The sequence below is a fragment of the Monopterus albus genome, unplaced genomic scaffold (genome assembly GCF_001952655.1).
Source record: "Monopterus albus unplaced genomic scaffold, M_albus_1.0 scaffold21.1, whole genome shotgun sequence".
Classification (NCBI taxonomy): domain Eukaryota; kingdom Metazoa; phylum Chordata; class Actinopteri; order Synbranchiformes; family Synbranchidae; genus Monopterus; species Monopterus albus.
This window is the reverse complement of record NW_018127901.1, coordinates 558,691-576,162: the sequence shown is the minus strand read 5'-3', so window position 1 is coordinate 576,162 and position 17,472 is coordinate 558,691. Positions and strand designations below refer to the sequence as shown.

General features: G+C 47.2%; 1 protein-coding gene across 1 annotated transcript in view; it reads left to right on the top strand.

The window, feature by feature from the left end:
* Positions 1-17,085, top strand: part of nfkb1 (nuclear factor of kappa light polypeptide gene enhancer in B-cells 1) — a 25,572-nt gene extending 8,487 nt beyond the window's left edge. Inside the window, 22 exon segments of the mRNA XM_020594090.1 lie at positions 4,305-4,456; positions 4,542-4,705; positions 5,050-5,208; positions 6,638-6,742; positions 8,196-8,287; positions 8,895-9,033; positions 10,074-10,232; positions 10,339-10,443; positions 11,198-11,359; positions 11,713-11,819; positions 11,821-11,842; positions 12,568-12,602; positions 12,605-12,682; positions 12,930-13,131; positions 13,635-13,804; positions 13,927-14,029; positions 14,623-14,753; positions 14,927-14,996; positions 15,724-15,887; positions 16,009-16,135; positions 16,224-16,258; positions 16,260-17,085. Of these exon segments, the coding sequence (XP_020449746.1) occupies positions 4,305-4,456; positions 4,542-4,705; positions 5,050-5,208; positions 6,638-6,742; positions 8,196-8,287; positions 8,895-9,033; positions 10,074-10,232; positions 10,339-10,443; positions 11,198-11,359; positions 11,713-11,819; positions 11,821-11,842; positions 12,568-12,602; positions 12,605-12,682; positions 12,930-13,131; positions 13,635-13,804; positions 13,927-14,029; positions 14,623-14,753; positions 14,927-14,996; positions 15,724-15,887; positions 16,009-16,135; positions 16,224-16,258; positions 16,260-16,469 (2,691 nt within the window). The 3' untranslated portion in view covers positions 16,470-17,085.
* Positions 17,086-17,472: the final 387 nt, after the last annotated feature.

Genomic DNA, 17,472 nt, shown 5'->3' with positions numbered 1-17,472 from the left:
TCTGTGCCCACCGACTTCGCCACACTTTACCCAGAAAACACGTTTGAAAGTTGATTAATGGGAATTATAAGCACGTCCCTGCAAATGTTCATCTAAAGTGTTGCACATCTAACAAATGTGAGAATCTGTTTTTTCAGGAATTTTCCACAAAGCGTAAGTGAAATTTTTATTTTTTATGATTTGGTTTAGAAGGACAAATATAGGAAGAGATGTGGCATTGATGCTCCTTTAAAATCTGCTTAAAATGGAAAGAAACAGAAAACCCTTTGTTAATTTACCCACTAGACATGGTCTTTATGTCATGTGACCAACCTGGGAACTGACCTGAATGATGGGGAAACATTTGGACGCTCAACATTCTGGGTTTAGAAATAAAGATCTGCATTGAAACAAGTGTGCGATTAGGACAAGAGACGTGAGCCCCCCAATAAGTAAAAATGTAAATTTGTCCCCCCCCCAATAATATTTGTAGTCAAATGGTTCCAGAAGTGTAAAGAAGGCCGCGGTGCATGTGCCCTGACCTGCTGCTTCATGTCAGTTGACATGTGAACCAGCCACAGGTGACACAGCTTTAGATCATCAGTGCACGTTAAATACAAACCAGTGTGGTGCTGACAAATGTGTGGGGTGTGTCTAACAAGCTGGAGGATGATGTTCGCTCAGTCACGTGTCTTTGACGGGGGGGACCTGTGTTTGGCTGCTGCTGTGAACCAACCACGTTCTCATTGTTCCGCTGGTCCAAATGTGCACACAGAGGAGCCACTGTCTGTGCGCTGGAGCGTGCACTGCCTGTGGTGCATGGTCCTTCTCACTCTGAGTGTGGTGTCTTTGTGAATAGTTCAAATTGAAACTACGGTGATAAACATGGGACTTTAGTTTCCTAGCACCAGATGAATGTGTTTGTGCCGAAGAGGGAGAAGAGGCGCGGCGCAGCGTGGCGCGGCGTGGCGCGGCGTGGCAGTCGGGCAGTGCAGTGCAGTTTGGGTGCTCATTTGGATGGACTGTGTTAAAACCTGGTCAGACCACCTCGTATGACAAACACAGAATCAAAAGCACCTTTGTTACTTATGCTCGTCTTCTTTCTGGTGGTTATAAAACACCCAGCTTTTATTTTGAAAGTAGAAGGAAGTGTCTGCAATTCAGATGGCAGTTCCCAGGTGACGCTTTGCTCTCAGCTCGAGTTCGGACTTAGATGACTGAAGACTGACAGAAGTGAGCGTGAGGAGCGAGTGTGGTGATCCTGGCTCACCGTTCTCCTCGCGCTCACATCTCTACATATTCGCCCTCAAATGCTGACTTGCAAATCGAATAGCGCTTGAAATTTTGCTTATGTAGTGAGCACTGAGACATTTTGATGGGGATACGCTTCCATAGAGAAGCTGGAATAACAGAAGGGCTGTAGGCAGCAGAGTGTCATGGGGGGTTCATCAGACACTGGGGGAAATCTTAATGCACCTTTAATTTCTCTGATTCGGCTGAAGGATGTTGAAACCTTTGGACCCTCATGAGTCTATGTTTGCAGATTTAGAAGTGAAGATTTACTGTAGAGTCGACGAGCAGAGCTGGAGCAGGTGGAGCTTCAACTGTAAATAATGCATGGACTAGTTCAGCTGGATACTTTCTGTGGCCACTGAGATGAAGTCATCAGAACAAACCAGGAAAGTTCCCCCCCTGTTGGGGTGTAGTCTGTGGGTTGTGCCAGATAAGAGTGTGCATGTTGTTGATGGTGTGTTTGCATGTTGAGCCTGCAGAGTGGGAAAACCCCTGGTGTTGCTCTGTACGACCAGTGGGATGATGAAGTGTCTGACTCACTAAACCTCTGTCAGGACGTCTTCATCAGAAAGGTGTGGCTGTATTTTTATTTAATTCAGATTCATAACTTGTGCCCGTGATGACCTGTGCCATTGCGTTCTTCTTTAGTCTGTGTCCACAAAGTTCTCCACAAGCTTTAAAGAGGCTGTTAAAGTTGTTTAGTTCATTTCTCACCGAATGAGAAAACAAACCAATAATGTTTTAGCAGTAAATCATTAGTATTAAATTACAGTTATGGGTTGGCATTAACCTACTATATAACTAGAAATAATTCAGTGTGTACCAGTTGAAAGCTGCCTCAAAATGTTCCTAATTAGTCCAAAAAATACTTTTACCAGGAAGCATGTTAGAAATTATTAGGAAATCATAGATAAATATGTTTTTCCAGGTAGAGCAAACCTAAAGTTTACAGATCTTATTCCAGGATCCAGAGAACTGGTTTATTTCCAGTCAGTCCACAGTGAGAGTGTGGAGGAGAGATGGATGGAGACAGTAATGCTCTGTCAGTCAACTATCTGGTTAACGGGCCGCTGTGTTGAATCCATTAATCATTGTAGACATGATGGGTAACAACACTGGGTTTTGGGCAGAGCTCTATGAAAGGATAGCAGGAGGTTTTCAGCCATTTCTCACACGTGAAAGACCATTAATCAAAGACAAGTGTGTGGAGCCGAAAACATAGACCCCTCTCAGTGGCTCTGTGGGCTTTCAAAGGCAACAAGAAACATGATGTGCACTCAGACAGGAAGAAGAAAAAAGGAGAAAAGGAAAAGACCAGAAAAACCCAACTGAATCAGCAGAATAATCAGTCATGGAAATAAAACGCCGTTGTTGCCCTGGACTGAAGTAGACGACGGTGTCAGTGACAGGAGGGAATTAATCTGAGGGATGTCGTTTTTAAAATGTATGACATACAATAAGCACATGTGCGTTCAGCCTGCAGCTGTGCGGCCATGTGTGGCCACACATGAAGTAGGACGGTGACCTGTCACGTCAACACAGAGGCTCAAATGTGTCAGCGCCCACTCTGGCCCAGAAACACTAACACACATCTCACACCTCTGGATGTCGAGCTTTCATCTCTTCACCTTTAATGTCTGTGACGCAGCTGCACTTCCTTGTAATTACATGTGGGTGTCAGAGAGGAAATTCCAACAGACATGAAACATGGTGAGGGGGCGTGTGTGATAGTAGGTAATATAATCCTGGACAAGTCCGGGCCGGCAGAACAGACCTCAGAAACTTCCTCGACCCAAAACTCAACTTGTTGTTGCAGTAACCTCCACTGAAGTCAACCAGAAGACGCTCAGACCTCAGCCAGGCCACCACATTGTCTGAGTGACAGAGATGGGCAGGAGGTTTCAACTTGTATGTGTCTGTTGTTTGTGTAACTGTGCACAAACCCCGTCCAGAGACCAGCAGCACCAGTGAATGTGGTGTGCTCACTGTAATGTTTGAGAGTCCAGACCCTGGTCCAGCTCATTGCTCTGTGCTGTAGGCCTCCACTGTTGACCACCAGCTATTAACCCAACCCCCCTGTTTCTGTCACTGTCATCGACCTGTGGAGCCAGACCCCTGCCATCACAGGCTGTGTGGTAACCTGGGGAGCATCACCACTAACCGCTAATGGGCGCTGCACCGTTAGTTTCTGCCGCTGTGGACTCCGCCGAATGTTGTAGCCTTCTGGGAGCACAGAGTACAGCCGATATGTAGTGTGAATGTTTCTTCAGCCAGGAAACCATCAAGCACCAGCACTCGCTGTGTTTCTAGGAACTGGATTTGTCTGTCGTGAGCCTCGATTGGCCAACAGAACCGGGAACAGGAAGTTGGCTTGTGTTTTATTAGTGCAGCAGTTGCAACGTTCCTGCAGCCAAATACCTGCAGTGACATGATTCTCTAACACACACACACACACACACACACACACACACACACACACACACACAAGGTGTTTTTTTGTTGTTTTTTTTTTTTTTTTTACATCTGGTTTCCTTTATGTAAAGCAGCTTGGTAACACTGCAGGTACATGATCTGATAACGTGGAAACGAGAGTGTGGGAAACGATTCAAAAGAAAAGAAACCATGTAACAGAATCAAACACTGATATCTGTGTTCCACTTACTAGCAAAAAAGGAGGGTGGTGCCAAATATAGCCCCACTTTCCATTCATTATTTAAAGAACTAAAATGAACTGTTGCACATGGTCTTAATGTAAAACAGCAATCAAGATGCTCAGTGTTTAAATAAAACCTTAAAACATTTACTTCTCAGTTCTTAAAGTGCGGTATGATGATACCTTCTTTTGTTAAACATAGCCTGCATCCACATCTTTAAGAAAAGTAAAAATCTCTTGTGCATCTAACCCTGAGGTCTAAGCCTTTTTAGAGCTGAGATGGATCCAGTGTGTGCCCAGATTGTGGTTCAGATGGGACCGCTGGCTTAGACCCACATGGTGTTGGAATGGAAATTATTGGTGTGTGTGTGTGTTTCAGATCTGTAACTACCAGGGCCCGGCCAGGGTGGTGGTCCAGCTGGTGACAGCACTGACCCCCCAGCCTCAGCTTCATGCTCACAGTCTGGTGGGAAAACAGTGTGACAAAGGGATCTGTGTCGCAGACCTGCAGCCTAAAGACTCCAGCATCAGGTCTGCAGACACACACACAGAGCACAGTAGAACCCCAGTAGAACCACGGGGCTGAACTAGACTCAGCTGTGTTTGTTTCTGTCAGCTTTCCTAACCTGGGGATCCTCCATGTGACAAAGAAGAACGTGGCCAAGACTCTGGAGGAGAGGATGGTGGAGGCCTTCAGGCTGGGATACAACTGTGGAGTCTGCATCAACCCTGAGATCGACGCCCTGCAGGGGGAGGTCCGCATCCCCCGAGACCTCAGCGGTCAGTCCTGCTCAGTGCCGTAGCTCTCACCCACCCAGGCTCAGAGCTTGAGATGTGTTGAGAAGACGGGACATGTTTTGTGAAGTTTGGACATTAAAGTAAAGACAGGTTTGCATAGTGAGAAGGCTTGGTCCAGTCCTCAGATGGTTGCAGTATATTCAGGATAAGGTTTAGATTAGGATGAAGGATTAGTTCATGTCAGTGAGGCCGTGTTTCCAGACAAGGCTGGCTGTCGTCTTACCTGAACAATGTCTCACATTTAATTCCGTGTTATTTTCTTCTCATTATGTTTCAATAGAGTAGTAGTATGTGATGTGAGTAAAGGTCCCCCTCCGCCCTTTCAGATCACCAACGCAGTGGGATCAGCAGTGCAGCGTCTCTGCAGGCTAAAGAAATGGACCTCAGTGTGGTTCGGCTCATGTTCACGGCCTTCCTCCCCGACAGCGACGGAGGGTTCTCCAGACGACTCGAGCCCGTCGTGTCCGAACCAATCTATGACAGCAGTGAGTCTACACACCTACACCCCCCATGGGTTCATTGAGGCCTGCTCTCCTGGATCAGGACCGGTCCAGGCTTTGTGTCACTGAATGTGTTTTACAGTTGGTTAGTACTGACTTAGGTTTACACTGCATCAGACAACTGTAGTGCAGTAAGAAGTGAAGTGTATGACAAGACTTGGAGTACAAGTACCTCAAACATATACTTCAGTACAGTACTAAATCAGAAGTGAGCTTAAAGGCCTGTGGTGTCGAAGCAGCCTGAGGTGCAGCCCACCAGTGTTTAGGTGAAGACCTCTCAGGACAAAGAGAGTAGTGATGACGATGGTGAGTGGGTCTGGAGGATAGTACTCGGATCCTCTTAGTGTTTTTCTGTGTTGACCTCATGTTCTTCAGCTCTGATCACAGCCCCCGCAGTGTTTGTGTCCCCAGTCGACTCACTCTGGGGATGGTTGTGTAGTCATGTCAGGTTTCGTTTCCCTCTTCCTGCTGCTTCAGTTTCTCTGCGCTGCAGTTTCCTCTCACAGGGCTGAAACTGCTCAGAGTTCATTGCTGCTGGATCAGTTCTGCACTTTCACTTTATCAAACTGCAGATGGCTGGTTTTCGATCCTCGCTCTCCACATGTTGCTGAAGTTTTTGTTTCACAGCAAAAATGTTTTAGTTCACAGAACAAATCCATGGAAGAAGACACCCAGAGTTGTGCCTTATTAGCCCCAGCCCCTCACTAGCCCTGTTTCCACACTGTCTGTCCATCTATAAGGAGTGTGTCATTGTGGGGACAGACCTGCAAAAGGCCCCCGCACACCTACACTGGAGCCCCAGAGGCCCAACACAACAGTGGACATGTTCAGACCCCCGCATGGCACTGGCTGTGGCCGGGGCACCATGTTTTTGGTTTCGTCTCATTCTCATGAATGTGATATCTCAGGAACCCCGGGAGGGAATCACTTCAAAATTGGCCCCAACATCCACTTGGACTAAAGGATGAACTGATTAGGTTTTGCTGGTCAGAGGTGACATTGACCTCACGTCTGTCCCCTTCCTGTGAATTTGACTGGTTGGAGGAGGCATCCAACCACAAAGTGTTCATTCTAGTTTCACTATTTGTAATTGTTTTGTGTGTCTTTGTGGTTGTTTTGAGTCTTTGTAGTCAGTTTGTGTTTCTGTGCAGCCTGTGTCTATTTGTTGTGTTTGTATGTCTTTGTGGTAGTGTTGTCTCTCTGTGGTTGGTGTGTGTCTCTTTTCATGTCATCTGTTTGACTTTAGAACAAGAAGTCCCTTCAAACAGATGCTCTGGCCCAGGGCCCCTAAACCCTCAGGCCCCACTCAGTAATCCATCCCTGGGTACATGATGGCAGGTGCCCAACCTCCTCACACGTGGCCCCTCCTCTCTCCACTGACTGTCCTGCTGTCTCCTTTCTTCTGTGCCCTCAGAGGCTCCGAATGCTTCCAACCTGAAGATTGTCAGGATGGATCGAACCGCCGGCTGTGTGACTGGAGGAGAGGAGGTCTATCTGCTCTGCGACAAAGTCCAGAAAGGTGAGATGGGTTCGCTCAGGTTTTTAAACTGATTCATCATGAGTAATTTTTTTTCGTCTAGTCTCTGTCACAGGCAGAGCACTGAGAATGAAACACTCAACAACCAGTGCCTGTGGCCAGCAGTGAGAGGAGTTGTCGTGTGTTTATCTGTGGTAATTTCTAAATCCCAACCGGACCTGGCACCTCAGTCATGCCTGTAACACCTGGGCTCAGAGCTGCAGGTGTGCACATAAATAACTCAAAGCAGTGCAGTTCTTTGTCAGACCATGAGGCAGAAGCTGTTTGCACCCTCATCTCAGCCCAACTCAGTGGCACAGGGTCACACTCAATGTTTTGGTGGCGACACATGTACATAGGGCAGAGGTTTATTGAAGCTTTTACCGTCATTCATCTCCATCACTGTGCTCACACTCACTGCGGCCAAGCAGCATCTCTCCTCCTGCAGATGTGCAGCTCTAGTGCCACTGTTCAAGAAGTTATAGTGCAGCACCCGACAAGCAGAGCTGATTAAAACCAAGCAGTAGCAGGTAAAAACAAGAGCAGCAGCGAAAAGCCAGTGTTGCACAGTCTACAGTTGGTCATGGCCAGTGTCGGGAAATGATCAGAGAAAACTTCCCCCACGGGCTGTGAAAATAGATTTACACATCAAAGACTCAACCTAGACATGACTACCCCCCGATTTGATTTCCCTTGCAGCCTGCCAGCATCAGATTTGGTTTTATCTGTGTGTACATAAAAATAGTTTTTAGCCATTAAACTCTCTGTTGGGTTGTGCAATAGTCTGAGAGGAGTTTTACAGAGTGGTGGTGTCTGTTATGAGTTTATTCTTCATTCATAAAAACACGGTTGTCATTAAACTCTACTCAGCTGTAGGAGCCCGGCCACCGCAGCCCTCTGTCATTTTGTACTCCAGCTGCTTTTCTGAAGCTTCGTTAAAATGCAGTGAAGTGGATCTGTGGCTTTTTCTGGTCACAGCCGTCTCCTGGAGGAATTCCAGCTTCAGGGAAATCCCTTTCAATATGCAAATCCCTCAGGAGGAAGAGATTCGTATTTTTCCTGCTTCAGGCCTGTTGGCTTCTTCTTCTTCTCAGAAAACCAGCAGACCTGGGCACTCGGTAATCCTCCAGTTCAGCTGCTCACAGACACAGTAAAGACTAGTGATTCTTTTTATTTATGAATGAAGGAGCTGAGCCCGAAGCCTTTCTTGTCTGGGATACAGAGATAAAACAGGGAAATAGAGCTGCATGAGTGATTAATTTGGATGTGACGACATATTCATCAAGTCTCCTACCACCGACCATTATGACCAACAGTGCCAGCTTCTCTGAATGTGCTCACAGATGGAGATGAATATGTCCATCCAGGGACACTTGAATGCAGCAGAGTCTAAGTGAACGAGATGAGATGTCATCAGAAACGTGCTGAACAGTTGTGTGTTTTTGTTTGTGTGCAGATGACATCCAGGTTCGCTTCTATGAAGAGGACGACTCAGGGGTGGCCTGGGAGGCTCTGGGAGATTTCTCCCCCACGGACGTGCACAGGCAGGTTAGTGGTAGGAGTTCATAGTTGTGCTGTTTGTATGAGTCACACCAGCTTCACTGACAAGTTCCACCACAGCTTGTTAAATTGCTGCAGCTGCACTAGAACTGATGTAGTAGAACTAACTGCAGGACAGTGGTTCTAATTTACTGTCTTCAAAAGGTGTTCAGACCCCTTCACTTTGTGTGGTAGATTTAATTTGAAATGGAGAAATGTCCATGTTTGGTCATCAGTACACACTCAGTAACCCCGAGCCCACCTGTGGTAAACTGAGCCGACCGGACAGAGGGCAGAGAGACACACCTGTGCAGTTTACACTGCAAGTCAGGACACAAACCAGGACATGAAGTCCAGGAGCTCTCTGTGGTCAGACTGTGGTGAGGCCCGGATCAGGAAGAGGGGATCAAACCATGTCTAAAGCTCCGAGCGTTCCCAGGGGCATAGTGCCTCGGTAACTGGGACATGGAGGAAGTCTGGAACCAGCAGGACTCTTCATGGAGTCCGCGTCGGATCAGACTGAGGAACCAGATGAGAAGGGCCTTGGTCAGATTTCAGTTTGTGATTTGTTTATTTAATAAATAAATCAAGATGGCGATGTGTTCTCTGCCACCAGTTTGCCATCGTCTTCAAGACTCCGAAGTATCGAGACCTGAACCTGCAGAAGCCGACTTCGGTGTTTGTCCAGCTGAAGAGGAGATCTGACAACGAGACCAGCGAGCCCAAACCCTTCACCTACCACCCTCAGATCATAGGTATGCTTCAGGTGGCTCCACCCACATGCAGGTACAGGTAGGAGACTGGTTAGGTTACTACTTATCCAAATGTAACACACAGTTGGATGCAGACTTTTGGGCAAATCACATATTTACTTGAGGTTTGAAGCAAGACGTAAATCCAGCTGCTGCAGCAAATGGACGTTAAAATGAGCCTTTTAATTAGAGAAAGATTAGTTTTTATTTAAATCAACTTTAAGACAGAAAAATGTACAGTCCTAATATCCAAAGGCTTGTGCACCCTGCTGTTGCACAGTGTCTTCTGTAATGAGAGACCAGCACACACACACACACACACACACACACCCGTGAGCCGTTTCCTTTAATTTCATCACATCAACCCAGGTGTTTCAGCTCTGCTCCTTCAGTTTCATGTTCAGTCCTTTTTACTTTTCAGCAGTACTAGTGGTCTGTCAGCTGATGACCAATGGGTCATCAGCACCAGTCTTAACTTTCAAAGGACAGTGTCGAAGGCAAACGTCTGTGCTTTCACCTGTGTCCTGGTTTAGGGTTAGGTTGACCCTCTTTTATTTATGTATTTATTTATTTTTGTGCTTTTAAAAAATAAAAACAAGGTCAAAGCCTGAACTGATGCCCAGTCTTACACATAAAAAAACACTTTCTTCATCATCAATTAACCAGAAGTAAAAAAAACACACACACACTTGAAAAGTAGTTTTTATTTTAAATCAAAATGTCTCCTCCTTTAAATGACATCGTGAAAGAATATTTTAAGGAGAAATTACTCCAACAGGCAGTAGAATCCAGCTGTTGTCACTGAAACGTTGTTTTAAAAAGTGGTTTGAACATCTCAACGGGGAGCTGATAGTCCTGCCTTTCAGGGTGAAAGCAGTCTGGCCCAGTACTCCCATTGTCAGAGCTTTTAAAACACTGACATCTAATACCCTGTTATCACCAGGGAAACGTGATGACAGATGGTTAAAGTGCAGTGACGGTGCAGGTAAACACTGCCCCCTACTGGATTCCTCTATTGATTTTTATGATTACTTGGTGTTCAGATAAAGAGGAGGTGCAGAGGAAGAGGCAGAAGACACTGCCCAACTTCCAGGACTTCAGCAGTCACGGGCGAGGAGGAGGGGGTCTGTACCGAGGAGGAGGAGGAGGAGGAGGTCCAGCTGCAGCCGGTGGCCCCGGCTCTGCAGGAGGAGGAGGAGGAGGTATAATCAGTAGGGGTCAGCACAAGTCTGGAAAACCATTGAGAGTTTGGACAGTTACAGCAGATTTTAAAACTGATGATGTGGGTATGTTTGATTTGTCTTCCAGGTTACTTCCAGGGTTTTACTGCCTATAACTATGGAGGAGGAGGTGGGGGAGGAGGGTTCTCTACAGGATACTCACCTGGCCTGGGAGGAGGAGGCATCAAGCATGGTGAGAAACAACACAGCACAGAAACCGTCATCCACAAGAACTAGAAACCAAGTCGGTGAATCCCATTAAGCTGATTGTTCTTCATGTCCTTTGTCCTCTCTGCCAGTGTGGATGTGGAGTAGGTGTTTGGTTGCAGTCAGACTGGTCTAAAAGGTCATAAATCATCCTACATTTAACTTGATGAAACTTGCACATACTGTGAACAAGAGCAGAACACAGAAAGCACGTAGACTATATGTTTTGTCCATCCATCCATTTTCTTCCGCTTATCCGGGACCAGGTCGTGGGGGCAGCAGTCTAAGCAAAGATGCCCAGACCTCCCTCTCTCTAGACACTTCCTCCAGCTCCTCCGGGGGAATGCTGAGGCGTTCCCAGGCCAGCCGAGAGACATAGTTCCTCCAGCGTGTCCTGGGTCTTCCCCGGGGCCTCCTCCCGGTGGGACATGCCCAGAACACCTCCCTAGGAAGGCGCCCAGGAGGCATTCGAAACAGATGCCCGAGCCACCTCAGCTGGCTCCTCTCGATGTGGAGGAGCAGCGGTTCTACTCTGAGCTCCTCCCGGGTGACCGAGCTCCTCACCCTATCTCTAAGGGTGCGCCCGGCCGCCCTGCGGAGGAAGCTCATTTCGTTCGCCTATATCCGGGATCTTGCCCTTTCGGTCTTGATATATGTTTTGTAGAAAAAGAAAATCTTATTTCATGACTCTTAACTTCTCCTAAAAGAAGAGAAAAGTCCAACCGAGTGTTGTGTTAAAGCCTCTCAGGGCGGCGCAGCAGATGACGGCGGTGACTATGGTGATCCAGATGATGGCTCGGGGTCAGGGACAGTGCTGCGAGCTCCAGCACAGACGGAAGGCCTGGATTTCGGGGAGAGTGCTGAGCAGGGAGGGGCCAGTGTGGCGCCAGAACCAGACGCAGGTACACTTCCACTGGTGCAGTACACACACCCAGCTCCAACTGTTGCTTTAGCTCAAACTATGGATGGATTACAGAATCCAATATTGCAAATAATTCTTGGACTCAGTTTCGAGTTTTCATACTAAACACATCTTAAAATCGTTAACAAGGTGTTACTGTGATGTTCATGAGCACCGCAGACAGCTGATGTCAGTGCAGTGTCACCAACCGTCTGACATCTGTTTGTAGAAGAAACTCTGAGGACGCTGTGGTGACGCAGCCCAGTTTCACACTGCGTTTCACAGTTTAAAATAAAACAATGTTTCACTTGAAATGTCTTGCCATAACAATGATGTTACGTGTATGTGATGCAGATGAGCGGCTGGTGCAGGTGACCAGCAGACAGGTGGAGGCTCTGTTTCAGTACTCTGTCACAGGAGATTCGGCGTACCTGCTGGCTCCGCAGTGCCCCCTGATGACCGCGCAGGATGAGGACGGAGACACGTCAGTACACAGAATACACACGCACACAGTTTAAACTGGAAAAGGAGTTAGATGTGTTTGAACAGAGTGTGCCGTATGTACAGCTTTTCACAGATGAAAGCTCCTAACCAAAGTCTTCTCAGTCTCGGGGGGGTCTGGTGAGACACTGACAATTGTTTCCTAGCAGCGATGTGAACTATGGATACCTGGTTGGGACAAACTGAACAAAATGCAGCCTCCAGTCTGAAGCTAGCATTAGCTAGCTGACAGCAGCAGCAGGGTGTCAACTGATGAGGTTGACAGTGTAGTGATGCTGTGTGGCTGCCATTGTTTGTGGAGGATGTGTTTACTGAGTTATGTCTGTCTGATAAGGAGATGGACAGCTAAGCCAACTCAGCTGTTTGGGCGTATCATGATGGAAATGGGGACTTGGAACCGCAGCTAACACCTGAACAGAAACGAGCTGGTGAAAGGTTCACTGACATAGTCACAGTGAGAGTCAAGTGAGGCCAGTCAGACTTTCACTTGCCCAGAGCTGCTCATGGCTGGCTGTTTAACACTGCTACTGGCGGCTGGAACTAGGTGGCAGGTGGGGCTAATTCATGGGCCGAGTGTCACTGGGGGTGGGGGACATCACTGGGTGGAAAGTCTCAGTTAAAGCAGCTGTAGTGTAACAGTGTAAAAGTTGGTGCAACACTGCAGTGTCTTTCCTTCTTGTATCCTCCTCCCTCCTCTCCTCCTCTCAGTGGGCTCCATCTCGCAGTTCTCCACGGCCAGCAGGAGGCACTGAAGAGTCTGACTCAGGTGGCGTGTGCTCTGGCTGGAGAGGAGGTGCTTGACATGAGGAACCACCTCTACCAGGTAAGCAGTATTGGAGCTTCACCTTGTGCTCCCCAGGTGGGTGTGTGTCTGTGTTTTGGCTGATAGAAGCTTTTTCATGTTCTGCGTTTCTTTGGGGGTGTTGATTGCGCATGTCCTGTTAAAATGTCTCCTTGTTCCCCTCACTTGCATTTCATCTGTTTCTGTGTGGAGTTTAAGCAGTTGCACCATTCTGCATCCCTAAAGAAACCTGTTAGCACACTGTAACACTCCACTCTGTGTATCCCAGACTCCTTTGCACCTGGCGGTGATCACCCAGCAGAAGGAGGCAGTGGAGGCACTGCTTTTGGCTGGCGCTGACCCAACTCTGACAGATCGCCATGGCAACACAGTGCTCCACCTGGCCTCCCAGCAGGAAGGGGAAGGCATGGTCCAGTTGTTACTACAACACAGAGAGCTGAGAGGGCTGGTGGAGCAGGCCAACACAGCAGGTCCACACACACACACACACACACACACACACACAGCTACATGTCTCAGCATGACCTGTTTTTTTTAATATGCATTAGTCTCAACTGGTTTTCACTTAAACTAAACTATACAGTTCTGAATCTGTTTGAGCCGTTCATAACTTACTATTCTCATTTTCTCGGACTCCTCACATCTTAAATGGAGAAAACCAGTGCCGACCATCTAACAGTTCAGATTTACCAGGCTGAAGAACTGCTCGCCATGTGTCAGTACATAAACACCGTTGGAGCTACCGTTTCTTTTCATCTGTCACGCAGCAGTAGATGATTCATTGTAACTGGTCCATTTGTTTCTGTGCACATCTGGGTTAGGTCACTTTTATTGTTGACCAACTGCGACATGTTGTAAATGTCATAACTTTTCTCTGACTGGTTACATTTAGTCTTTTGTGCTGTTAAATAGTTGTACATTTAATTTGGTGCATGCTGGTGTGTGACGATTCGGCTGTTTCCGTGGTTACCAGGTATGTGTGCGATCCACGAGGCAGTTCTGGCCAATCGGCTGTCTTCTCTCAGGAAGCTACTGGAGGGCGGGGCTAACGTGGAGGCTCAGGAGCGCAGCTGTGGACGGACCGCCCTCCACCTTGCCACTGAGACCGACAACGTGTCGCTGGCCGGCTGCCTGCTACTAGAGGTACACACTGGGTACACTGGGTGGTTCTGAGAGTTCCAGAACTTAGTTTACTGGTTACACTGGTCAAGTTCGGCCTATACCAAGTAAAATCTAATGGTGTGTGTAACGTTTCCTGTCATCAGGGAAATGCCAAGGTGGACTGCTGCACCTTTAACGGCTCCACCCCACTCCACATCGCTGCAGGGAGGGGCTCTGTCAAGCTAACAGCGCTGCTCATGGCTGCAGGTAGGACACAGTGGGCCTCTGGGCACACATATGCAAAAGGCCCCCACCCTCCTACATTGGAGCCCAGAGTAGGGGACAGAAAAACTGACAAACACAGCGGTGGCCACTTTTTCTCTTTGTTTTGTGTCCTTTTGAAGGCATTTGATTGGCTTTCCACAATGGCTGATTATTAACCCTGTGACTCTGGGCTTCCCTGGGTGGAGACAGGCCCGTGCACACGCCTGCAGAGCTGTGTCTGCTCTCGCATTTCATTCAGGAACTATTTTACTGCTTTCGTGGCAGAGAACTGCTACCAAAACCAAATGTTGACGGAGCAGTGGGGACGATACAAACTGCATAAACACAACAGCCTAAAACCCTGACCTCAGTAGTTTGTGGTCAGTCATAGCAAGCTTGACCCTTGGGTTGTCTGTTCGAATACTAGTACAAAGGAGCTGTATCACTCAGTGGCAGTAGTAAGATACAGTAGCACCTGCACTTGTATGAGAGCGTTAACCCCTGTGTCTTGTCAAATGTGTTTGAGTCCCTCAGTGTGAACCTCAGTTTCAGAGCATCTCTGAGACTTCACTGAGTCGGTGTTTGTGTGCCTGCAGGTGCAGACCCTCATAAGGAGAACTTTGAGCCCCTCTTCTTCAGAGAGCAGTGCTGTGGTGATGATGAGGAGGACGAAGATGAAGGCTACATACCAGGAACAGCTCCACTCAACATAGCCTCCACCAATCAGGTACAGCAGCTTCATAACATCTATCCCAGGTCTAAGGGCCTTGGACTGAACTTTCACCCTGAAGTCAGTCAACTACAAGTATAAAAGTATTTTGCTCTGTAGTTGTAATACTTCAGAAATGTTCATATCGCTCTGTCCTACCTGGGGCATTGAAGTCAGATCTGTGTCTGCAGGTGTTGGAGCTGCTGCACGGTAAAGAATATGAGCCACAGCCTCCTCCCAGAGCATTCAGCCCTCCACAGGGTGAGTGACCGCAGCACACCTACCATATGCAACATACTTCAAGTACTGTACTGGAGTACAAGTACCTCAAAATTATATTTTGAGGTACTTGTATTTCCATGTCCTGCTACTACTGTGACTTCACTTCATGTCAGAGACAAACCGTGTACTTTTTACTACACTACATGTACCTGATACCTTCAGGTACAGAATCAGATGAATCAAACCAAACCCAGTAGAACCATCAGACTCTATTGATCCCAGTAGGAAATCCACCAGCTACCCAGCAGGATGGAAAGTACTTCCCAGTATAAGTATATAAGGTAGTTACCATCAGCTCCACCTTTACCAGCTGCAGCATTAAAGTGATGGACACAGTAATTAGTCACTATGATCCAGTATCAGAGACGTTACTGGGACACGGGCCGTTCTGCTGGACCAGTACTGGTACTTCAAGTATAGTAAGTGTGGCAAACAGGAAGTAAAGGGCAGATTAGAAAGCTGGAATTCCCAGAGGAAGGAGTGGGAAAAGTCCAGATCACCATCACCAAGCGGCAGCGTCAACACTGTGTGGTTGAAAGTTTTAACAGTGGAGCGTGCAGATTGGGTTAAGGACCCTAAAACTCTGTCTGCTGTTTGTTTTCCTTCAGCAGTCTGAACTGAGATTCAGACAGAGCTGAAACCAGAATCAGCAGTACAGAAATGTCATTACAGTCGGTTTTCTCTGTGAACCTGGACGTTTGTGTAGGTGACCTGGTGAGCCTGGACGTGCAGGTGAAGCAGCAGCTGTGTCATGCTCTGGAGAGTGAAGGATGCTGGGAGAATCTGGCTCACAGTCTGGGTCTTGGGATTCTCAACACAGCGTTCAGGCTGAGCCCCTCCCCCGCCAAAACACTGCTAGACAGCTACGAGGTAAAAGCAAACACACACACACACACACTGTTAATCCAGATTCCATTTGATTACATTGTTTCCACATTTCCAGTGAAAATGTGAATCAAGACATTTCTGGGCCCTGCTTTCTGTTGTGCAGGTTTCAGGTGGGACAGTCAAGGACCTACTGGCTGGTCTCAGGTTAGGCGGCAAGTGTAGCGCACTGAGCATCCTGGAGGAGGCGCTGAGCCCCTCTGACATCGAGGAAACCCCGAACGAGACAACCGGTTAGCAGATCACATGATCCTCCAACCAGGTAGATTGTCTGTCTGTCACCATGGCAACAAGTCACTCAGTTCTGGTTTCTTTCTGCAGGCGAGTATCTGTGTGCTCAGGTTCAAGATCTCAAGGTGGATGTTCGGCTCGACAGTGGGATGTGCGACAGCGGGGTGGAGCTTTCCACAGTGTAACCAGTCTGATTGGTCCGTCTCCAGCTGGTGTTATGGTGGGGGGGGACGACTCCTCCTTCAGGACAGTTTTCAGGGCTCAGTTTTTATTCAAACATGTGAAACAATTTCATTTACATTAAGTGATGAACTAGGAAACGACAACCATGAATGATGCTTGACCTTTTCACCCACACTACGCTCCAACAGCTCAACCAAGGAATGTAGATCTGGTTTTGTTCCTTGTACTGTGGAAACAAACGTCACTGTCAGTTTAAAGGAATAATTCACCCAAAAATACATTTTGCTCCATCACCTCTGAACACAAGTAGAGAGTCCCTCAAACATCACATGGATAATCATGCATCAGCTGGACTTGAAGATTCTGGGTCCTGATGAAGCTTTGACGCTGCCTGCAGGTTTGTCTGTTGTGTAGCAGGGCACAGGTGCTATTATTGTGGATTGTAAAGAAGAGAAACGGCCTTAAAGCCTCAGTGCAGATGTTTTCATATGAGCCTCGTGCAGGACATGAACATCTGAAAACATGGAACTGTCTTTTAAATGTGCTGATTTTATGAGTAACTTTGTTTAATTATTTTTTTAAGTTGTATTTGCTTACTTTTTACATTTACTTTTTCTGTTTTAAAATTAATCTGACTTGGACTGAAACAATGACTCAAGGCATTGTGGCAAATGTAGTCAAGTTGTGAGGAGTTCCTGCTGCTTTGTGCAGCACATATTTATATCTCCACACTCCACTGTACAGTTCATCATGAACTTAGTTTTTTTTTTTTAAATAAAATGAGTCTAATACACGAGTGACGTGTTCAGAGCTGGTTTATATGACGCCTTTAGTGAATACTTCGCCTTCACTACATTTATCTGCAGCTATAGTCACTGAAACAAACTGGCAACAATTTGTTTTTTTACCGGTATAAGCTTCTCAAAGGTGGAGACTGAACTAGTTTCCCAGTTCTGTTGTAGTAGCACTCAACTTCACTGGGCTTTTAAACTGGGGGAGAGAGTCATCTGAATACGTTCACCTGGCCTTCAAGTGTTTATTCTTTGACCAATCAATTAACCACAACTGTCAGATGTATTGATAATAAAAATAAGGGCTGGTTGCAGCCTCAGTTCTGTGACGGAACAATGCAACCTGTCTGGTGTTTCCTCCATTT